This window comes from Vipera berus (assembly GCF_964194415.1).
Source record: "Vipera berus genome assembly, chromosome: 2".
NCBI lineage: Eukaryota > Metazoa > Chordata > Lepidosauria > Squamata > Viperidae > Vipera > Vipera berus.
In genome coordinates this window covers 153125133-153149875 of record NC_138203.1, presented here as the reverse complement: position 1 = coordinate 153149875, position 24743 = coordinate 153125133, and the positions used below count along the sequence as shown (strand labels likewise).

At 39.5% G+C, this 24743-nt stretch overlaps 1 protein-coding gene across 3 annotated transcripts in view; it reads right to left on the bottom strand.

Moving 5' to 3' along the window:
• Positions 1 to 114: 114 nt before the first annotated feature.
• The window catches only part of RAB5B (RAB5B, member RAS oncogene family), a 33540-nt gene continuing 8911 nt past the window's right edge, over positions 115 to 24743 (bottom strand). For 2 of the 3 annotated variants that reach the window (XM_081318532.1, XM_081318533.1), the window contains exons 2-6: positions 17593 to 17894; positions 16082 to 16233; positions 11623 to 11745; positions 6131 to 6224; positions 115 to 3139 (exon numbers count right to left, since the gene is read on the bottom strand). In XM_081318532.1, the coding sequence (XP_081174658.1) occupies positions 3027 to 3139; positions 6131 to 6224; positions 11623 to 11745; positions 16082 to 16233; positions 17593 to 17755 (645 nt within the window). In that variant the 5' untranslated portion in view covers positions 17756 to 17894 and the 3' untranslated portion in view covers positions 115 to 3026. Of the gene's footprint in view, positions 3437 to 6130; positions 6225 to 11622; positions 11746 to 16081; positions 16234 to 17592; positions 17895 to 24743 lie in introns of all 3 variants that reach the window. The other variant, XM_081318534.1, reaches the window with a different exon arrangement.

Genomic DNA, 24743 nt, shown 5'->3' with positions numbered 1-24743 from the left:
GAGTTGGTGCCTTCTCTTCCCGCTTGCAAAAGGATATTTACACTTTTCAAAGTTACCTCGTATTTCTGTTATCATTCGGCATGTATTTTAAATCACAATGAAGCAGCAAGCTCATCTAATACACTGATTTTTGTTTACTTACATTAAATACATTGGTAAATCAGCAGTTGAATTCTGTTACCATGATTTGTTATTTTAAATGCAATATGAGAGTTTTCTCAGAAGGAAAAAAAAGGAATTCTGATCAGATGAGAAGAGTAAGTTGAAGAAAAAGGGGGATTGCTCTGTTTAGAAAAAGCTGCAGTGTCCTCACTTCATCTAAGAGCTAATAGCAAATTAGTAAAAACAAGTTGTGGGCAATAATTGAAATAAATGGGTTTGCTTGTAACTTAAATATAAAATCTACTTTTCCGTTGCCATGAGCTGAGCACAGTGCAGTATTTCAGCTTTATTGAAGAGGGAAAGGACATGCTTAGGACTCCTCCTGGATTCTCCATAATGGCTGCAAGGGTCATTATATGCGCATGGAATCAAAGCACCATCAACAAAGAAGAGTTTTACAGTCAATGAATCCATAAGTGTAAGATGCCATTTCTGGATTCATGTATGGGGGTTTGAACAAAAAGGTGATTAGATCTGAAACAGGTCTCAGGGAGTACAGAAAAATTCTTAAGGTCATGTAGAATGGTCCCAGATAGCTTTATAAACTATATGAACCTTTCTAGAGAAAAGCCAGATTAAACCTGCAGAAGTAACTGTATGTGTGAATTGGGTGAAGATGTTACAGCACACATCTTAATTCTGTAGCATGTTGCTGAAGAATTAAAGCTGCAGCCTAGTCTGATTCCCCCATTCATTGCTTCCTGTTCAATAAAGCCACATCTGGAGATAACTAGCCTTTATAATGGCAGCACAACTGTGTGCCAGTAGTAGTGCAGAGTTTAACAGTTTCCACATAAGGCTACAGGGTGGCCTGGAGTTCAGATGCTAAATGCTCACACTGATTGTGGACATCAGTACTTAAGTTACATCAGTGAATGGGAAAAAATGCAAGCCTTTATACAGAATATAGGAGGACATTATGTACAAATACAGTATTAAAATGCATGGTCAAATAGGAGAATTGATGTCTTGTTTTTTTTGTGTGTATGTATCCATAAGTGTGTGTCCATATGTGTATAACCTATGTCAAGCTGTTGTTGTAGAACATTCAACCATGTGAGAAATTTGCATGGAGTAAACATTATACATCCAAGAAAAACTCCCTAAACCAGATCTAGATAGCACCGGGAAACAGCTCCTCTTTAGAAACTGTATTCAAGTTTGAAGCATGAAAAAGCTATGAGCATTTAAACAGAGTGTGTGGGCTGGAGGAATAAGCTATTAACTTTGTAAAGGCCACAGTTGAAGAGGGGAGACAGTTCTTATGTGGAGAACAGATTGTTGCTGGCTATTTGAGAGAGGGTGATACACTCTGTTTTACAATGCAGCATTATCTACAGTTAATTTTTTTTTAAAAAAGCTATTACTTTTCTTTAGCTAACAAGCAGGAAACTAAAAATCCCAGTGTCACCCACTCCTTAATTATTCATTTTTGCATGCAAGAAAAAGAAACTGTCAATTTAAACAGTTCTCAAGTTTAGAGGGCCTTTAGACAGGTCTTGTATGTGAGGAAGGATTCAGAAGGCAAAAAAATGGCGCTTTCAAACAAGGGAAACATATCAAGTACAGTACTAGTCCTCCTGTCACATTTCCCAACAAGAGTGCTGCCTTTTTTCTCTCTCTCTCTCTTTCTCATCCCAACCATATAGCTTAAAACTTCTAAAATCTGCAGCGACCCTTGGGAACTGCCCCTATTCAAGTTTTGCTAAGGACACGTGGACTTTTTTTTCCCTTTTGGCAATTTAGAACCTCCTTCTACTTCATGGACCAATGATGTACATATCCAAGGTGCAGGCTAAGCAGAAAGAACCTACCCAAGGAGAATCCTGACGGAGGGTCCAAGCTGACAAAGCTAACTTATTTGTCTTTGTACCTTGTTTCTACAGATAAGCGATTCTTTCTTCATTTAATAGGACTGACAACTGAATCTAAACAGAGGAGAGACACTACAGCCTTTTGACTTGAAATAGCAACTTTAAAAGTTATACCTATTTCCATCCCCTCCAACCTCCTCTGCGCTGTCCTGGCCAATACAAATATAAGGCATCAATCAAGAGCAAATCCAAGGGTCCTGGAAACTATTTCTTATACTCTAAATTTATAACCATTTCATTCTTATATTGATGACACTGAGACATTGGACCACTCTCGTGCCGTAGCCAGGAGAAAAAAAAACAAGCAAATACAACCATCCTCTCCAATGTAACCACAAAACTCTGCCCTGAAAAAAAGTTAACCGAGGACACTGCAGCTTTTCTGAAGCTATGGAAAATGAATGAGAGAACTCCTAAGAGGATCTTCTCAAATAATTGTGCATATTTTTTTTTTGAGAAAGTCAGTTAAATTGGCTCTTAAAAAATAAATCTACCAGAATTATGTTTCTCCTTGCTTGTGACTGTCCCCCAGATTATTAAAGAAAACAAAGGGGAAAGGGAGGTGAAGGGTGGCGGTGGATGTGACAGGACTAAGAACACATATTTTATCAGAGCAAAGACAGCGTGGGTGTGTACGGGTGCACGTGCGCTGGAGGGATAAGAGATGGCAAGGGAAGAAGAGCAGTATCAGGGAGAAAACAGAGCAGGGGAATCCAAATAAGTAGGTAGCTATTTGCACCTATAATACAAAGTGAATAAGAGTTTGTTTTTGGAAGTTAAGTCCCCGGTCGGTCTATCTCCACTTTCTGTTGGGTGGTGGTAACAGACGTCTCATGATGGTTTCTGAAGCGTTAGAAGTGCAGTGAAACGGCGCTCTCAGGAGAAGGGACGGCTTCCAAGTGTGCCAATGCTGTTATTGGAAGGGAGGGGAGGTGGAGTGGGGTAGAAATGGAGGTTATATCTTATCTCTCACTGCCTGAACGCCACCATTCAGTTGCTACAACACTGGCTCTTGTTCTGCTGGGACTGCTCATGAAGGTCCACACCTCGCCGCCCCACAGCACCTCCTGTGCTCTGGGGCTCACTCTTTGGCAGCTTCTTAGCTGGAAGAACAGACAAAGATGTTACTGAGGAAAAGCAATTGCCGCACGAAATCCCACACAGTTCTGAACAAATAAAATGTGTTTGTACTGCAAAACCCCACCACTGGCCTTCATCTGGCAAATTGAAACTTATTTTAGAAGCATATTTGGGGGCCCTACTGGGTTACTTTTCTGCCATCGGTTTGCATTATTTGAGTTTCTTTATTGATATGTTGTTTTATTCCATAATTTCACATGTAGTTAAATATTAATAATGTACGAAATCTTGGCCTTCTAAAACCGGTCTTCGAAGATAGCCTATAAAATTAAAACACAAAAATCAAAAGTAGAGCAAATGTAATCAAGCCATCCATGTAAGATAGCGTGTTGAGTATTTTAAATAAAATACTTTAAGCTAGTTAATATTAAGCAATTCTTCCTGAATATGCATTCTTGTGTACAAATGTCAGGAGGTTGCTAGAAAATCACCAATATGAGGTAGCGTGTGGTCGAACATTATGGTACTCACAGCTTGTGGAATCACAAAACAAACAGATTTTAGCTAAGTTGCATCTGTTGCATTACTCTCTACCCCAAGTGAACTCACTCTTTTCTTGTTGAATTATTTAGAACAAATGACACATTACAGTTTCTCTTTGCAAATTCATCTGTATTTAACTGCCTAAAGTAGATTTCAAACTTTTTCAGGCTGTGGGAACCTTTAGGTTGAAAAAATAATAATCCCAGAGCCTCTGATGTAGAGGCAAAATTGTAGTGATTGTGCTTGAGTGAACAACTCTCATGGAGCTCCATCAACTTCTTGCAGAAACACAGGGTTTGGGATACACTATTTATACATGCCACCCATCTTGCTGTCAAGAAATTTAAAAGTCCCTGGGCTAGAAAACATTCACAATGAATTCTCCACAGTGTTGATACTGCTGAAGTACAGTGCCAGCTTCTATAAAAAGAATAAAGAATAAAGAATAAAGAAAGTACCAGCGATGTCAGATTTCTGGAGCATTGGCTACCCAAATGCTTCCTGCTCTTATATGATCAATTACTGGAATAATAGCAGTGAGCCTATGTGCACTGAAATAGCAGGTTTGCCCTAAAATGGTAACTCCAATATTTCCATCCATTGTGGACATTTTGAAATTAAAGTTCAACTAGATATTACACTGAATGCTAAAATAGGTATTCATCACATGAAAACCACAATTGCAAAGGGCTATAATACAGTGCAATGTTATACTTCTACCTAAGCTGAAATTTTTAAGGGAACACTTTAAAATACCCTGTACCCCACTATTCGGTTAGCTGGGGTGGTGGTGGTGGTATTTCTTCAGTATTTCTCCATAAATTTGAAAAATGCATAATTATTTATACCAGAAGTATACAAGTGTATGATCCCCAAGTTGTATACAAGGTCAGCGAATTCCAAAACTTGTTCCAAAATTGTAATTTAATTTGAAGGGTGGGATATTATTAAATGCATGGCTGGGAAATCTATATACCGTATGTATGTATGTACCCCCCCCCTCTCTCTCTCTCTGTGTATCTCCAAATTAAGTAATTTAATCCTACCCCAACCCCTTGGAGTGTAACTCTCAATATACCACTTAAAAGCCAAATGCAGCTTCTGGCACCAACAAGCAGTATGCTAATAATTTATTCAGAATAGGCTGAAATAAGAAACTATAATTCACTTGGTAGTACTGAACAAATCCTGAAGAGTAACCAATAGTTTTTTGCTGCCCCCTGCTAGCTGACTAAGCTCAGAACTACAATTTACAGGTGACTTCACCAGTAAAGCAGCTGAGATCCTCATAAGACACAAATTCTGAGAACAGTTAGGAAGCATAGCTGGTACCTGTCTTATTTTCTCCTTCTTGGCAATGATAAGAATGTGAAAGCCATGGGGGTGGGTGAGGGGGATGGCATGTAAGCTGTATATCAGGGTAGAGAGCTTGCGACCCTGAAGAAATTGCTGAACCATAGCCAGAAGTTTGCAACTGGTGTGGCTAAGAGTGAAGGATGCTAAAACCTGTAGCTGAACAACATCCGGAGGCCAACAGTTCCCCATCCCCACTCTAAATTCTAGGTCATGATGTGTAACATAAAGCCTGTGGAAATAATTGCAAATAATTCTCATTCTCTTCAGAAAATATTTACATCTATTAATACAGGCCAGCTAGAGAATATTTCCCTATATGTGCTCTAATTAGTAGTTCTTTGCAAGTATCTTTAAACAAAAGGAAGTTTCACATGAAGGAAACAGCTCTCAAAATAAACAGCTTGATGTGAAACCAATCCATCTGAACTTGTTAAAGAGCCAAAGCCTTTAGTAAGTATAGGTGGTTCTCGAGCTATGACCACAATTGGGACTTGATTTGTTACTCGTGAAAGAAGTTGTCACAAGTCTGCTTCACTAAATACTGCAATCTTGACACTCCTGGTCATTAAGTCATCTCATGGACTGTTAAGCGAACAGACTGCCAGGTAAGGAATGTGAGCTACCCCCGAGGGGGTGGGAAGACTCTGGGAGACCTAGCACTAGGTCATGCACAAGTATCTTTTTTCTCTGGTGCTGACAATCCTGCTTGGATTTCAGCAGGAAGGATTTTCAGTGCCAGAACAGAGAGGTAGCGTATACGTTAAGGAGTGCACGGTGCCTCAGGAGGGTAGGGGAGACCCAGGACAAGTTGTGTGCGAGTGTCTCTCTCAGGGGCTGAAACTTCTTCCTCTGAAATCCAAGACTTTCTGAGGCAGCCAGCATGGAAGATTGCATATGGTAATCACCAGATCGCAAGGCGCTTGGCAACCAGTTGTAAATACGAATAGGTTGCCAGATGGTCAGATTGCAATCAGATGTGTGATTTTGCTACAGTCAGAAGTGCTTTGCAGGGCGTAAAGCACCCTTTCCAAGGCCAAGGTTAATTTGAACTGTCATGAAGGGAATGGTCGTAAGTCAAGAACTACCTGTAATGTCATAAATGCCTTGCACATTACCTATTGCCAGGAAGAGATCATTAACGTTCATTGCTGTCTTGGCCGATGTCTCCATAAACAATAGACTGTTATCATCTGCATAAGCCTGGGCCTCCTGCAGGACAATAAGACAGAACTTTAGACAAATTTAATGCTCTAAATTAGGCAAAGCAAAGTGGACAACACTGTTCACTGCTTAAAATACAGAACACAAAATACAGAATTTGAGGAAACTTTGAGGAATTGGAAAGAGAGAGCATGTTCTCTTTTCTAACAGAACCACTAAGGATGAAATAAATTTATTAGAAGCCTATTTCGATCTAGAATCTGTCATAATGCCAGATATAAAGGAATATCATACAAAGATTAGTTTCTAAGCCTGTAGTTTGGAAAGGTAAACAAAGTGCAAATGATATTTGAGCTTCAGAGTCTGTCTTAAATTTAAAATGCTGTATTCATACATATTACAAAACTTTCCTACTGCCTTGAGTATCATCTAACAGGGCAAAAGAAAGTAATCCATTTCTCAACCTAAGCTAGATCTTAGGTTGTTGTCAGGATTAAGAGAAAAATGTACATTTTGGGGGCCTAGAAATAAAGAAATTTTATACAGTAAATAAAAACAGTTTGCAACACTGTATATTACCATTGCTGATTCTATTCTGTTCCTGTGCAATCTGGACCTGGTTTTATTTCATTATTAATTTAATAAAAAAAAAACTATTTCTAGCTGCTTCATAGATATGGAAAGTATTTTGAGAATGGCATGATGACTATAAAAGTTTTAAGAGCATAGTCACCACAAGAGTTCATGGGCAAATCAGAAATTCCTCCATGAAAAATGTTATTTCGAATTCTTATATTTGTCATTCTCACTTCCTAGTGAGATTATGTGCGATATTATGTTATGAACAATACATTGGTGTGAATTGCCAGCCATAATTGTGATCAAAACCTGCTAATTTTAATACTGTACACCCAAGTAACTGCATTCTAAAGCTTACTTTGCATCACAATTTCAAGTACATGAACCATCTTTGTTGTCATCATTTTGAAGTTATTTTCTTTCAGAAACAATTGAGGGATTCTGTATTCTGTAGATCTCAGCTTTTTTTCTTTACTATTTGCAAATTAAATTTTAATTTTCCTCACATTCCCAATGACTATATTTATATACCGTGACTATTCTGAACCGACATTATTAGTTCCTTTGGACCAAATTATCAGTGTAATGGTATCTCTTTCAAAATAATAATTCCCTCTTATGTGTAAAGTACAGCAATAAAGGTAGCTCATGGTAAAAGCCTTATAATAAAATGTGATAAATTTGCTTTATGTTAAGAGTCATGTAAAATATTAAATATAAAACAGAACATTTGCAAGCATGTTAAACTTGCAAGTTATGGCGGGCGGGCTCATCCTTCAACACAGAAACTCTAAAGGTTAATCCTAGTTATTTCTCATTATAAGGACAAAGATATTTGCCTGAGGAATCAGAAAGCTAGAGTTGAAAATACTAAACTGGATGGTCCCAAATTCTGATTCAGTATTTATTTATTTTATTTATTTTAATTCCATTTATATCCCGCCCTTCTCCGAAGACTCAGGGCGGCTTACAAGCTTAGCAGTAGCCTTCATTCTATGTATATGCCTGCTTATTAGGGCTTTCACACACACACCCCAAGCGGCATTATTACAAAGTCAGCTTAATTGCCCCCAACAATCTGGGTCCTCATTTTACCTACCTCGGAAGGATGGAAGGCTGAGTCAACCTTGAGCCTGGTGGGATGCGAACCTGCACTAATTGCAGGCAGCTGGTGTTACTTAAGGAGGCATTAGCCCACTGCTCCACCAAGGCAGAATACCCCAAATACAGTTGCGTGACCATGGAGCGGGGGAAAGAGTGGCCATTGGATGATCTCTGGCAGGCTCGGGATAGGGGTTATTCCTCTATCCTGGTCCTATTAGATCTCTCAGCGGTTTTTGATACCATCGACCATGGTATCTTGCTGCAACGTCTCAGCTTAGCCCAACAGTGGTCAGTCTTATTTTTGTCCAAAAGCTAAGGGGCAAATATCATACAGAATACAGATAGTCATGGAATTCCAACTGGACAAACTAGGAAAGTTCTAGGCTATTTCACTGTTCTTTCATCAAACACAAGGCAGAACTAACACTATTTACCTGGACATGTGCTTTAGCCTTACAGAATTATAGAAACCACTACCTTACTATCCCCTTCATGGATTACTGCCTTGTCGTGGCGAAGGGGCTTGCGTAATTCAATGAAGCTATGAGCTATGCCGTGCAGGGCCACCCAAGACGGAAAGGTCATAGCAGAGAGTTCTGACAAAACGTGATCCACTGGAGAAGGAAATGGCAAACCACTCCAGTATCTTTGCCATGAAAACCCTATGGACAGTACCAAAAGGCAAAACGATATGACGCTGAAAGATGAGCCCCTCAGGTCGGAAGGCGTCCAATATGCTACTGGGGAAGAGCAGAGGGCTAGTACTAGTAGTGCCAGAAAGAATGAAGCGACTGGGCCAAAGCCGAAAGGACGCTCAGCTGTGGATATGTCTGGTGGTGAAAGGAAAGTCCGATGCTGTAAAGATTTTTTCTCCATAGGAACCTGGAATGTAAGATCCATGAATCAAGGAAAGCTGGACGTGGTCAAACAAGAGATGACAAGACTGAACATCGACATCTTAGGTATCAGCGAACTAAAATGGACAGGAATGGGTGAATTTAATTCAGATGACCATCAGGTATACTACTGCGGACAAGAATCCCTCAGAAGAAATGGAGTAGCCTTCATAGTCAATAAAAAAGTAGGAAAAGCAATACTGGGATACAATCCTCAAAATGACAGAATGATCTCAGTTCGAATCCAAGGCAAACCATTCAATATCACAGTAGTCCAGGTCTATGCCCCAACCACCGGTGCTGAAGAGGATGAAATTGACCGGTTCTATGAAGCCCTACAGCACCTTATAGAACTAACACCCAAAAATGATGTCCTTATCGTCATGGGGGATTGGAATGCTAAAGTAGGAAGCCAAAAGATAACTGGAATAACAGGCAAGTTTGGCCTTGGAGTACAAAATGAAGCAGGGCACAGGCTGATAGAATTTTGTCAAGAGAATACGATGGTCATAGCAAACACTCTTTTCCAACAACCCAAGAGACGGCTTTACACATGGACATCACCAGACGGACAACACAGAAATCAGATTGACTATATGCTCTGCAGCCAAAGATGGAGAAGCTCTATACAGTCAGTAAAAACAAGACCAGGAGCTGACTGTGGCTCAGACCATGAGCTTCTTGTTGCAAAGTTTAGGCTTAAATTAAAGAAAGTAGGGAAAAGCGCTAGGCCAGTCAGGTATGAATTAAATCATATCCCTGCTCAATATACAGTAGAGGTGACAAATAGATTTAAGGAATTAGATCTGATAGACAGAGTGCCTGAAGAACTATGGACAGAGGTTCGCAACATTGTACAACAGGTAGCAACCAAAACCATCCCAAAGAAAAAGAAATGCAAGAAAGCAAAATGGCTGTCTGAGGAAGCTTTGCAAATAGCTGAGGAAAGGAGGGAAGCGAAAGGCAAGGGAGAAAAAGAAAGATATGCCCAATTAAATGCAGAATTCCAAAGAATAGCTAGAAGAGATAAGAATGCCTTCTTAAATGAACAGTGCAAAGAAATAGAAGAAAACAATAGAATAGGGAGGACCAGAGATCTTTTCAAGAAAATTGGAGAGATGAAAGGAACGTTTCATGCAAAAATGGGCATGATAAAGGACCAAAATGGCAGGGACCTAACAGAGGCAGAAGAGATTAAGAAGAGATGGCAAAATTACACAGAAGAACTATACAAGAATGAGCTTAACGTCCCTGACAATCGCAATGAGGTGGTCACTGACCTCGAGCCAGACATCCTAGAATGTGAAGTGAAGTGGGCCTTAGAAAAGCTGAGCAACAACAAAGCTAGTGGAGGTGACAGTATTCCAGCTGAGCTATTCAAAATCTTAAAAGACGATGCAGTAAAAGTGCTACACTCAATTTGCCAGCAAATTTGGAAAACTCAACAGTGGCCACAGGATTGGAAAAGATCAGTTTACATTCCAATTCCAAAGAAAGGCAGTGCCAAAGAATGTTCAAACTATCGCACCATAGCACTCATTTCACATGCTAGTAAAGTTATGCTTAAAATTCTACAAGCTAGACTCCAGCAGTATGTGGATCGAGAACTACCAGAAGTACAGGCAGGATTTCGAAGAGGCAGAGGAACTAGAGATCAAATTGCTAACATACGCTGGATCATGGAGAAAGCTAGAGAGTTCCAGAAAAACATCTACTTCTGCTTCATTGACTATGCTAAAGCCTTTGATTGTGTGGATCATAACAAACTGTGGCAAGTCCTTAAAGAGATGGGCATACCAGACCATCTTATTTGTCTCTTGAGAAACCTATATGCGGGCCAAGAAGCAACAGTGAGAACTGGACACGGAACCACTGATTGGTTCAAAATTGGGAAAGGAGTCCGGCAAGGCTGTATACTGTCGCCTTGCCTATTTAACTTATATGCAGAGCACATCATGAGAAAGGCAGGGCTAGATGAATCAAAAGTTGGAATTAAGATTGCCGGAAGAAACATCAACAACCTAAGATATGCAGATGATACCACTCTAATGGCAGAAAGTGAAGAGGAACTAAAGAGCCTCTTGTTGCGAGTGAAGAAGGAGAGTGCAAAACTTGGGTTGAAACTAAACATTAAGAAAACCAAGATCATGGCATCTGGCCCTCTCAATTCCTGGCAAATAGATGGGGAAGAAATGGAGGTAGTGACAGATTTTATTTTCCTGGGCTCCAAGATCACTGCAGATGGGGACTGTAGCCAAGAAATTAAAAGACGCTTGCTCCTTGGGAGGAAAGCCATGGCAAATCTAGACAGCACACTAAAAAGCAGAGACATCACCCTGTCAACAAAAGTGCGTATAGTCAAGGCTATGGTCTTCCCAGTTGCAATGTATGGCAGTGAAAGCTGGACCATAAGAAAGGCTGAGCGCCAAAGAATTGAAGCCTTTGAACTATGGTGCTGGAGAAGACTCCTGCGAGTCCCTTGGACTGCAAGGCGATCAAACCGGTCAGTCCTAGAGGAGATCAACCCTAACTGCTCTTTAGAAGGCCAGATCCTGAAGCTAAAACTCAAATACTTTGGCCACCTAATGAGAAGGAAGGACTCACTGGAGAAGAGCCTAATGCTGGGAAAGATTGAGGGCAATAGAAGAAGGGGACGACAGAGAATGAGGTGGCTGGATGGAGTCACTGAAGCAGTAGGCGTGAGCTTAAATGGACTCCAGAAGATGGTAGAGGACAGGAAGGCCTGGAGGAACGTTGTCCATAGGGTCGCGATGGGTCGGACACGACTTCGCAACTAACAACAACACCTTACTATGAACAAAATAACTTCTGTTCAAAGGTAATCTTAATCAAGAGCTATTACTTACTTCATATTCTACCATGCGCTTGTTGGCAAGATCAGCCTTATTTCCTGCTAAGGCTATAACAATATTTGGGCTAGCTTGCCGTTGGAGTTCTTTCACCCATGTTTTCGCTCGTGCAAATGTTTCCTTTTGGAAAAGACAGACACAGGGATATCAGAAATACAGGCAAAAGAAAAATATATTGCTTAACTACTACCAAGCAACATTTCAACAGTCACTCAAACTGGCTAATTTTAATGGAATAAAAGGAGACCTTTTGGATTTAAATGAAGGTATAACTATTTCAGCATTTCATTTCCCACAGTGGCCAAACCCCTGTAGGAGGCCATGAAAAGAAGAGTAATATTCTTCTATTATTAATCTCAGTATAGGGAGTCCTTGACTTGTGACCATAATGGAGCCCATTGTGATTGTAAGTCATGCTGGTTGTAAAGCAAGACATCATGTGACTGACCCTATTTTACAATTTTTTGTGGTGGTGGTGAAGTGAATCGATTGTTCACCGTGGCCCGCTTTTGCCAAAACTCAGAAGTAAACACCATTTTGGGGGGCAAAAATGTTTGAAATTGTGATCACATGACCATGGGATGCTGCAAACAGCTGTAAACATCCAAAATGGAGTCTCATGGCTAGGCCCTCAGAACTTCGGAACCAGGTTGTAAATAGCTTTGGGGAAAATTGTACCTTCAAAAGGTTGCCAAGCAACCAGTTGTAAGTCAAGGTCCACTTACAGCTCAGATCAAGTGGCAAACTATTTTTTTTTTTACTTTTTATTGCATTATAACAAATCTTGATACATAGCTAGTCCTTCGCTTACAACTATTCGTTTAGCAATGGCTGAACGTTACAACCACCTTAGAAAAAGTGATTTATGTCCTGTCCTCACACTTACAACCACTGCACTACCTCCACAGTTACATGATCGCAATTCAGGTACTTGGCAACCGGCTCAGATTTGCCATTGTTTGCAGCATTGTGGTTACATGATCATAATTTGCAACCTTTCTGACAAGCAACATCAATCGGGGAAACTGGATTTGCTTAATGACCATGTGATTTGCTTGATGTAGTTAAAATGATTATAAAATCAGATCTGGTCACATAGTGGCTCGCTTTATAAGTGCACTACTTGTAATGAAAATTCCAATCTCAATTGTGGTCATAAATCAAGGACTACCCGCATTACATTATTTCAATACAATATTTGATAATATAATCAAATTCTTGATATTCTGTTATATAGATGTCAATGTTATCTGGGAGGAGTTTGATTCTGTGACCCCTGATGAAGTGGACAGGATTATGGGGAGGTTGAGCTCCACCACATGTTTATTGGATCCGTGCCCTTCCTGGCTGGTTTATGCAGCCAGGGAGAGGACACGAGGCTGGTTCCAGGCGGTGATATCTGCTTCTTTGAGTGAGGGTAATTTCCCCACCGTCTTGAAGGAGGCGGTGGTGAGACCTCTCCTCAAGAAGCCTGCCTTGGACCCAGCTGTCTTGAACAACTTTCGTCCAGTCTCCAACCTTCACTTTCTTGCGAAGGTTGTTGAGAGTGTGGTGGCGCATCAGCTTCCTCTGGTCCTGGATGAAGCGGATTATCTGGACCCGTACCAATCGGGTTTCAGGCCCGGGTACAGCACGGAGACGGCATTGGTCGCTCTGGTGAATGATCTCTGGAGGGCCCGGGATAGGGGATATTCCTCTGTCCTGGTCCTATTAGACCTCTCGGCGGCTTTCGATACCATCGACCATGGTATCCTGCTGCGGCGTCTCAGGGGATTAGGAGTGGGAGGCACAGTTCTTCGGTGGTTCTCCTCCTATCTCCTGGGACGTTCGCAGTCGGTGTTGGCAGGGGGGCAGAGATCGGCCCCTAGGTCTCTCGTCTGTGGAGTTCCTCAGGGTTCAGTTCTCTCGCCTCTCCTGTTCAACATCTACATGAAACCGCTGGGTGAGATCATTCGTGGTTTTGGAGTTGGGTATCATCAATATGCTGATGATACCCAACTTTTCATTTCGACCCCAAACCACCCCAGTGATGCCCTCGCTGTGATGTCCCGTTGCCTGGAGGCGGTTCGGGTCTGGATGGGGAGGAACAGACTTCAACTCAACCCTGACAAGACCGAGTGGCTGTACATTCCGGCATCCCGGGACATTCAAAACGTTCCATCACTTTCTATGGGGGGTGAGTTTTTACCCCCCGTAGATAGGGCTCGCAACTTGGGAGTCCTCCTGGATGCACGGCTTACCTTAGAAGATCATGTAGTAGCCGTGACCAGGGGGGCTTTCGCACAGGTTCGCCTGGTGCGGCAGTTGCGGCCCTATCTAGACCGGGATGCCCTGTGTACGGTCACTCATGCGCTCGTGACCTCTCGTCTTGACTATTGCAATGCTCTCTACATGGGGCTTCCCTTGAAGACCACTCGGAGGCTCCAACTGGTACAGAATGCGGCCGCGAGAGTTGTCTTGGGAGTTTCTCGGTACTCCCATGTTACACCTTTGCTCCGCGAGCTGCATTGGTTACCAGTTGTCTTCCGGGTGAGGTTCAAGGTCTTAGTGATGGTTTTTAAGTCCTTACATGGCATGGGTCCGGAATACCTCGGGGACCACCTGCTGCCGGCGTCGACCCCCCTCCGCCCCGTGCGTTCCCACAGAGAGGGCCTCCTCAGGGTGCCTCCAGTCAGAGAATGTCGGCTGGTGGCCCCCAGGGGGAGGGCCTTCTCTGTGTGCGCTCCGGCTTTGTGGAATCAGCTGCCGGTTGAGCTCCGGATGGCACCGGATCTCCGCTCCTTCCGGCGCGGGTTAAAGACCCATTTATTTGAACAAGCTGGCCTGGCCTGATGGGGAATTACTTAGGGTTTTAATATTTATATATATATTTTATTGTTTTTATTGTGGGCAATAATTTAATTCTTTTTTAACTTTTGTACTTTTGTAGTTTTAAGATATGCCCTGTTCACCGCCCTGAGTCCTTCGGGAGAAGGGCGGTATAAAAATTTAATTAAATAAATAAAATAAATAAATAAATATAACATTGGAAATAATAAAAAAGAAAAAGTATGCATTTTTCCCCAGTGTTGATTGTAATGTAGGAAATCAATATTACAAGTATAACCTTTTTTCAAAGTTAAATGTAGCACTGGAAAGGGAAAAAAGCAATACACTGAGAGTATACCAAGGTATTTGTTATATGATAAAGGTTTCAGTCTTAAGCTAAATTACTCGTTACTGAAATCTCCATTGTTTTGTTCCTTGGTATATATGCTTGTGTGTGTAGTAAATGGGTGTGTCAGGCCCAAGGACGCAGACAAGACCCTGAGACCCAATCAAGTTCAATCCTTTACTTGCTTATACCTAATTGACACAATCCTGCCAAACTAAAGCTATAATTCTCTAACCTAATATATATAGGTGTAATATATCCCTCCTCCCCCATCTAATTTGGCACTGTGCAATCTCTAAATCTGGGCCTCTCTCTAATGGAATTTACTGCCTCCTCCTGGGGTGCTATGGTGCCAAAAACTCTTCTCCAAGGGCTTTATTCCATCACAATTCAGATAGTGCTGGACTTACAAACAAGCAAGACAGCTGTTCGAATTTTACCCCATTTTATGAACTTTCTTGCCACAGTAGTTAAATGAATCACTGCAATTAGTAAAACAGTTATTAAGCGAATCTGACTTTCCCATTGACTTTGCTTGTTAGGAGGTTAGAAATGGTGATCGCATGACCCCGGGACACTGCAACTGTCATAAACACATGACAGTTGCCAAGCCTCCGAATTTTGATCATGTGACCATGGGGATGCTGCCATGGTCGTAAATGTGAAAAATGGTCATGTCACTTTTTTTTAGTGGTGTTGTAATTTCAAATAGTCACTCAACAAATGGGTATAAGTTGAGGATTAACTGTATGTGTGTGTGTGTTAATAAAAGGAAAAAATAAATGAACAACCAAGTTTAAAAAAATTAAAATATTAAAAAGTAAATAAAAAAAAACAGAAAAAAGCAGAGCTTTTTTTTTAAAAAAAGTTATTAAATGTCTGACTTTCCTTCTTTTAATATCAACTAATTTGCAATGTTTGTCAAGATTAAACCTCTGTTAGAAGCCAAACTACAGGTGATTATATTTGCAGTGATATGGGGTATATGTTATATATAGGGGAACCATTCTTGCTTAAATTTAAACTTGTATTATGTACATGTATTGTTAGTTTTGCCCTTGCTGCATATTCTCCAAGTTTTATCACATACTGACAGAATTGTATCCTTCTCTGAATATTGAGCTAAATTATTTCTTGCTGCTTTAAGCACATATATGTCATTAAACTATAGTGTTGCTTGGGGTTTTTTTCTGACAGAGTAACCAGTTGGAAAAGTGGCTTCACATCAAATTTAGCAGACCCTTCCTATAAACAATGCCCCCTCCCCCTATATCTGCACATTAGCAAACCGTAAAAACTTACTTGGTTGGTTATATCATATACCACAATGGCAGCCTGAGCCCCTCGGTAATACATCGGAGCCAAACTGTGATATCTTTCCTGACCAGCTGTATCCCAGATTTCAAACTTTACCGTTGTGTCATCTAGACAGACAGACTGTGTGAGGAAAGCCGCTGTAAGACAACAGAAAGTCAGTTACTGAGAGGAGAACGTAACAGGTTACAATCCTTTATATTTAAATACAAGATTACTAAGCTGTTTGGTTCATCAAATTGTTGGAGGTCATTTTCTGAATGTCTGTCCAATTATGTAAGGGGTAACTGGTACAGGGCTATACACAAAAGTGAAAGGTGTGTTAGACTTTTATTCTGCAAACAAAGTTTGTTAGAGCCAGCTAGACAGGTAGAAATCATATGATGCAGCCTTCCTAGGATTAAATTATTTCAAAGTAAGATTAAGAAACACATGCTGGAAAGTTCTCAGAATAACAATATGAAGAAAAACAAACCTTCTTCCAACATGTCTCTAACTGGGACAGACTTTAGATCTCTTCCTATCCTAATTATCAACAAAAAACCATCTTAACATTTAAATAGCATTTTTAAAGGAAACCTTAGGTTTTATTTTGCAAAAATGTAGTAAGTTCATACATAAAAGATGCTTCAACTCAGTATAATATATAAAGGCTTTTGATGACTCAGTGATCATAAAGATGTCCCTATAAAGAGGTTTTCTATAACACCCTTATCAAAGCAGTTATGAGAAAGTTACTGTGTTATTTTTACAAGTTCATTATTTTAAAATATAATTTTCAAAAGCAGTGAATAGCTTATCACTCCATATAAAGTCTTTTATAGACAAAAGTTTATAGAATTATATATCACACATTTTAAAATGGGTGTTGTCAAACTGGACTCAATGAAATAATGGCTTCTTATTTATTTACAGAGCATTCAGACCTCCTTCACTTTTGTCCATTTTGTTATGCTGCAGCCCGATTCTACAGTTGTTGAAATTCATTTTTTCTCTCATTAATCTACACTCAATACCCCATAATGACAAAGTGAAAACAGAGTTTTAGAAATGTCTGTAAATGTATTAAAAAAACTGAAATAATTTTTATTAGACTGCATCTCATCAGTACCCCACTGGAATTCTTGAAGGGGTGAGATGAGGAACTTTGGGATGAATTAGGAAGCATAAAAATAAAAGTTGATGTCCTAAGGGAGGCTATGAATTAATATAGCAAGGGTGGCATCTAGGGAATATTTAAGGCAGGGGTGGGCAATTAATTTTCCAAGGGGTCACAGGGGAAAGTGTTGTGGAGGGCCATCGGTGCCCTGCCCCCGCTGCTGCCCCATCCCCTGCTGCTACTCTTGATGCCCCATCCTGCTACTGCCACCGACTGAACTAGAATTCCTCGTGGACTCAGCGTGACCCACACATCACAAAATGCTCAGGTGTAATCTAAGATTTAAGCTATAGATTTTCCTCCTTGGAAGAAGGCAGACTGCATGCAGAAGCTTCCTTACCTCCAATGGTGCTCTCCTGGTATTCGTGGAACTGTCCCTTGACAAAGCGCAGCACCAGACTGGACTTGCCTACTGCTGATTCACCCAACAGTACTAGCTTGAATTGGCAGATCTTGCTGGCTTGCGATTGCCCATTCGGCCTGGCAGCTCCTCTGCTGGTCATGGCCTAGACTCCAAGAGCAACAGGTGCTCCAGCCAATGCAAAGAACTACCACGGTTGACCAGAGTTTGACACGCAGGAAATTTTGCCCCACCTGCTTCGAACAGGATGACAATTCCTTCCAGTACCAAGTGGCTGACTTCTGAAATAAGAGATAGCTTAGTTAATGTTTTAATCTGTGAAGGGGATCAGGAAGGTTTGGATTTAGTGCAAAAATATTAAGGAATGACTTGGGAGAATTGAGTAACAAAGTTACTTAATCTACTTAAGTCACATTGAGATAACAAGGCTAGTTTTCCCATGTATGAAATGAAAAAGGCAACCCTGTCATATTTTCTGGAAGCCGCCTAGAGTCACTGTGAGCAAGTAGATGGCTGTATAAATTTTGCAAACTGAATACATAAATAAGAGGATTTGCAAGTACAGATATATTCTTCTTCTCCCCTTGTTTTATGTGTAACAATGTTTAGCCCATAAGCAGACCAGACGATCCAAGCGAATTAAAATAAACTCAGCAAAAAAGCAGATTAGATTCTTGCCCTCCCCTGTACTTTACCTAAGCACCAACTATAGGAATTGGAACTATAATGTCCCAGCACCCAATCTTTAAGAAACAAATTATTTTTCAAATGGAGCACAGCGGAAACCAAACCTTTTAAAATATCAGCCTTTCCAGAGTAAAGTCTAGAAAGAAAAGCACCACGTGTGATGAATCTCTGTGATCAATGAGTCAGCAACTCATGCAGATCTCTTTCTTGCTTGCATTCCTTAAGGTGTAGCAAGCAGCTCTTGGCATGGAATGTCTGTCAGATCATGTGATGATCAGGGAAAGATCTAAAGCAGGGGTGTCAAATTGCCAGCCCGCGGGCCAGACGCGTCATCGGGAAGCCACGCCCACCCCATTGCTGGCAATGGTGAAAAAGCTCCGATATGTTGCGCGACATCACGTGATGTCGCGAGTTTGACATGTCTGACCTAAAGGACTACAACACTGAACTGAGGCAAATATTACATTGGAACAGCACTTTAACATCTCAGAGGCATCAGAAATTTGGCCAGGATTTATAGGTAATAGTTGTGCAAAATTCATTAATGCAGAATGATCAGTTTTCATCATGTTTTTCAGGCAAATGTTTCTTCATCCCCACCCTGGTTTAAAGATGAATGTGTGTGTTGGAATAAAATGAATTTAATGACATATATAGAAGCTAAGTGTCACAAACTCCTAGGTAGCCTGTTATTATGGCATTTTTGAGAATTTTCCGAGAATAAATTAAATCACAACTGTATAGTCCTCAAAATCTATCAAGAAGCTCCATGGTGTTCCCCACTGCATTCTACTTTAAATTCTATTATTGCTCTAGATTCACAAACTAAAATGGACATAATGGACACTTAGAAAAAAAACAGAAACTAACACACACACACACACACACACCATAAGTGAACTAGCATCTTACTATGTCTCCACTGAAGTGAACTCTAAGGCATAATTTACATAGGATGCAAGATGTATCTACAGCAGGACATGTATGTATCTGCTTTCTGTTCTTCAGGGTCCACTTGAGAAGACTAAAAATCATGAAGGACAGGCAATTCCTAATATGACAACAAGTATAGGAAACTATCATTGAAAGAAACCATGTTATGAGAGAAATGTTTAGTAAGAAGAAAACTAATCTATTATTACTTGTATGTTTCTTTATGTTTTTGATCTTTTGCAATCTTTTTTCAATAAAGTTTCAAGCTATTTGTCTGTAATTCTTTTTCTACTGTCAGAATGCAAATAAGGTGGCAGGAACAAGGTATGTCTCTGGCTTTGCAAAGCAATGCTGGACCCAGACCCATTTTGAGAAATGCTGGCACAATATGCTATACCAAGTCACCCACTATAACTTAGCATACAATTCAAGCCAAACCATTCAACAATGGCTTAATGTTCATATGTGTACAAGTATAGAGGTAGTCCTCAACATAAGACCACCATTGAGCCCAAAATTTATGTTGCTAAGTGAGACATTGTAAAGTGAGTTTTGCCCCCTTTTACAACCTTTCTTGCCACAGTTGTTAAGTGAACCACTGCACTTGTTAAGTTAGTGACACGGTTGTTAAGTGAATCTGGCTTTCCTATTGACTTTGCTTGTCAGAAGGTCGCAAAAGATGATCACATGACCCTGGGACACAGAAACCGTCATGAGTCAGTTGCCAAGCATCTGAATTTTGATCACATGATCATGTGGATGCTATAAGGGTTATAAGTGTGGAAAACGGTCATAAGTCACTTTTTTTAGTGCTGTTGTAACTTCGAACAGTCACTAAATGAACTGTTGTAAGTTGAGGATATATACCTGTATATATTAAAATCATACAGCGATAATATATAATTTTAATTATTGCTTTCTTATATATTTACTTACTTTTGATTATGTGCCATCACAGTGTTAATTCTTAGCAATGGCATAGTTATAGTAACTTCACATATTGTACAGTATTAGATCATAAACAATTGTTTATGAAGCACAATGGCTAAATTCCCATTAGGTTTACAACATATTATGTTTTACCACCATGTATAAATTGTGTTAATTTTTTTCTGCGGGTTGCATTTTGGCTTTGTATCATATGTAAATGAGAACAAAGAAGTTGTAGCTTGTTCTATGGCAGTGATCTCATGCTTGAAACCATGGTTTAATGTTCAGTTATTGATTGCAGTTGAGATGAAATAAAATAGAAATAGGCTTCATGGCTTATGGTTCAGTTCAGTTCTCCACCAAAGCAACCCACAGAAACGCAAGACAAGAAAAAAACTGAAGAAAGAAGGAAAATAAACTAGGAACTGGCTGAACAAGTTTGTTATTTTGCTTAACTGCAGGACTCATCGTGGCTCAACAAATCATAGTTCAGCACAATGCATGAATGCAGCCAATAAGTAACTTTCATATATCATCTAGATCAGAGGTCCCCAACCTTGGCAACTTTAAGACTTGTGGACTCCAACTCCCAGAATTCCTCAGCCAGCTTGAGCAAAAAGCTTGGCTGGCTGAGGAATTCTGGGAGTTGAAGTCCACAAGTCTTAAAGTTGCCAAAGTTGGGGACCTCTGATCTAGATGCTTTGGATATAGATGGGAAGTCAAGAAATGAAGATCTACCAACAGTTATGAATTCAAATTCTTTAATTAATAACAAGATTCTACTTGCAATGTAATTGTAGTTTGGTGTAAGACTTCTGAAAATGTGGAATATACATATTTTGAAATGCGGATAAATTTTGCTTGGATGAGTGTTCACCAATATTCAAGAATGTACTCCAAAGTTTCATTTAGAGCAGTAAGATAATATAAGGGGAAACTGTAAGCCAATACAAAGTACAACTACCACCAGGCAACTGGAAATTATACTAAGACATTTCCTGACTTCAAGTTTTTAGGAAATTACTCATGCAACAAAACATTGTAACACTGGAAATATTAAAGGAGATATTTGAAGAACGGAACCAGAAACTAGTTATATCAAAACTGCCAGGAATGATGTCTGCTTCTATGAATATACTATGTCTGAAAGAAGGCAACGAAGGAATGAGAGAGGTCGGGAAAAAATATCTAACAAGACAGTGAAAGTACCAAAAATGGAACTACAAATGACAGGCCAAAAGAATGATTTTGAAATGATGTTTTGCTGGATATATAAAAGAAACTGTTGCAGTTTTAAGAATGAAAGGGGAAATATAAAAGATGAATCAAGAAATCACTTGGAAAATGCTATCTTAGTGGATTTACAAAAGAGGCTTGTGAAAACCTTGAAGAAATCTGGGTGATGAGATAAAAAAAGAATTGAAATCAAATCCTACGTCAATATCTGATTGAGTTAAAGATTAAGAATGTTAACAATAAAAGAGCTTATTGTTAGAGTATTTATTTAATCAAGGCTGAAACTACACATTTAATTTTAGTATTATTATTTTTTGCTGACACCAGGATTAAAAACTTGACGTTTTATGGATTTGATAAGGGATGACATACAGAAGTAAGAAATATCTGTTTAACCTTACAGGGGGTGAGGAGTTATTAAATTTGTTTATATCTGCTGTGATGAAGGTTTCAAAGCACTTCTTTATGTGATCCTTTTCTTTGTCTATTTTTTGCACTTATTTTTCTCTTTTCTTCTCTTTCTCCAAGCTTAGTTTGTATTAGTTTTTACTACTGTAATCAAAATTCTTATTTTTTTTTAAAAGGAAATTACTCATGCAGCTTTGTTTTTGCAATTGTGGCCTGATTCATATAGTGCATTAAACCAGAATATTCTTGCATAGGGTATTGCATAAGCTCACTGTTATAATTTATTCAAATTATAGTTAGCATAATGTGAAAAGCCTGTTACTATGAGAGTAATCTAAAATTGGAGAACAAACCCAATACAATAATCTAGCACTGACAAAAAACCTGCTGAAATTACAACTGACAAAAAACCGTATTATATAAATTTATACTAGCTTTTTTTTTTTGCAGGCTACAAAGAAAAGCACTTTCTTTGGAAGCCCTTTTGAGCAAACACAAGCTATGGATAGAAGCATTCTCAATTTAGCTACACGTTACTGTAAAAAGATCAGAGGCACATGCCCAGGGAAAGGTTTCATGTGAAAAGATGAGAAATGATCACCCAAATTGGGCATGGACAAAACAAACAAACAAAAAACAACAACCAACAACCAGTAGTATACAAATATTAGTTTAGGCATTTTACAAAATAACACATCCTTATGGAAGATTAAAGCTATTAATGACATAATAGCTAAACAACCATCACATTAGATGGCAGGAAGCAACAATGAAAAAATACAGTTTTCACATTCACTTTGTGCATTTCTCACAGGTTTCTGATTGGTCACATTGCTGGACTAGATTTACCTTTGATGGGATTCGGTAATTATTAGTGGTATTCTTAGCTTATTCTTCTCAACTCAGTGCATTCTATATAGTTATATTATTATGTTAGCTTTTTAAAAATCCCATCTTTATTACTTTATAAATGGCTTGGGTCCGGGATATCTGAGGGAACACCTGCTGCCGGCATCAAGCTCCCTTCGTCCTGTGCGCTCCCACAGGGTCTTCTCAGGGTACCGCCGGTAAAAGATTGCCGGCGGATAACACCCAGGGGGAGGGCTTTCTCTGTGGGTGCGCCGGCCCTTTGGAACCAGCTGCCTGTAGAGCTTAGGACTGCCCCTGACCTTCGCTCATTCCGCTGGGACCTGAAGACTTGGCTCTTTGAGCTTTCTGGCCTGGACTGAGAGTATTAATTGGGGTTTTAAATTGGATTTTAATTGGGGTTTTATATTTATTCAAGGTCTAAATGTAATTATTTTAACTGTTCTTAATTTTTGCAATTGTTGTATTGTTATTTTAAAAAACCTTGTGAACCGCCCTGAGTCCTACGGGAGAAGGGCGGTATATAAGTCTAATAAAGATAAAGATAAAAATAAATAATTCAAGGCACTAAACATACTTAATACTTCTTCCTCCTCCTATTTTCCCCACCACAACCACCTTGTGAGATGGGTTGGTTTGAGAGTGTGAGTGGCCCAGTCACCCAGCCAGCTTTCATGCCTTAGGTGAAACTAGAACTCACAATCTCCTGGTTTCTCAGCTAGTCTAACACATGGGACCAATGCAAATCTTGGGCACAACAACCAAGACTTAAGGGGGCTGTCATTCAACACATTAGGAGAATCAGACTGAAGGAGGCCAAACTATATATTTTTCAAATGTAAGCAAGGACAGAATTTATTGAGCAAAAAGCAAATCAGCGATGTATGGACACACATGCCAAGAAAGTCAGGTGCAGCTTACCAAGTATCCACACAAACCTGGAAATAACCTGCAGTTAGTTTAACTTTTGGAGAGAACTGGTTTGTATGCACTTCAGCATGGTGTGAAAAAAAACACCAAACTTCTGATGGGAGTTCCATAGTCTTAGGGTCAGGTAAACTATTAGATGTCACCCAGCAACTTTAAATAAAGCTAAATCTTTTTCAAGACCTAACTATAAAACAGCTGAAAAATGATGGTGTTGCCGCCATTCCCATACTTCTTAGAGAAGCTTTATACAGCTGATACTAGTCTATTCTAGCACAAACTGGTAGACATGTCATGCCGTGATCGTCTACATTTTCCAAAAAGTTCCTAGACTTGTCTGACATAACTAGCAGTTCTGTTATGGTCAAAGTATGAACTTACTACACAGAATCATTACTTAAATGTTAGAAAAAATTTTATAGTAAACACAGGAATTAATCCAATTTGCTTCAATTTCATGGTGTTACAGGTTAGATATTAAAGGTAAATTATATCATCCCACAAAAATATTGTACAATAACTCATTTAGTATTAATTAAAATTAAAATACTTTAATAAAAAGTATGGCATTATTTCTTTAATACAAGAAACTGCTAGAATGGTTTCAGTTGTGAAATCTTTCCTAGAAATTATTTTAGGAAGTCTTTATTGTTATTTTTAACCAAGTCATCCTTATAGCAAAATCAAAGTCCATTCTCTTATTCAGCAGAAACACAGGACTACCATATTTTGCCTTGACACTTTGCTATATCTGCTGCAACAGACTTCAAAATGTGTTCTAGGTAATTTAATCAGGCACTTTTAGAGGTGATCTGATTAGGAAATGTTGTTACTAACTGTGCAAAACCATTACATACTGACTAGAAGGCAGAATAACAAGAATTTATCAGTCACATTCCAGGTACAGACTGAAATGAAGTCAGTAAAAAGATTAATATTTCAAACACCCATGTACAAAGATATTGGCTGGATAAATAACTGAATAAATAATGACATAGATATATTCGTCCCTTTTGGGATAAGCAACCTTACGCAAAATGTAGGGGGGAAAAAAAGAAGTAATAAGGCCAAGAAAAAACAGGAAAGGTGAAGAAAAGAAATCTGACAAGATTTATTTGACACTGACATTCACTATATATCTC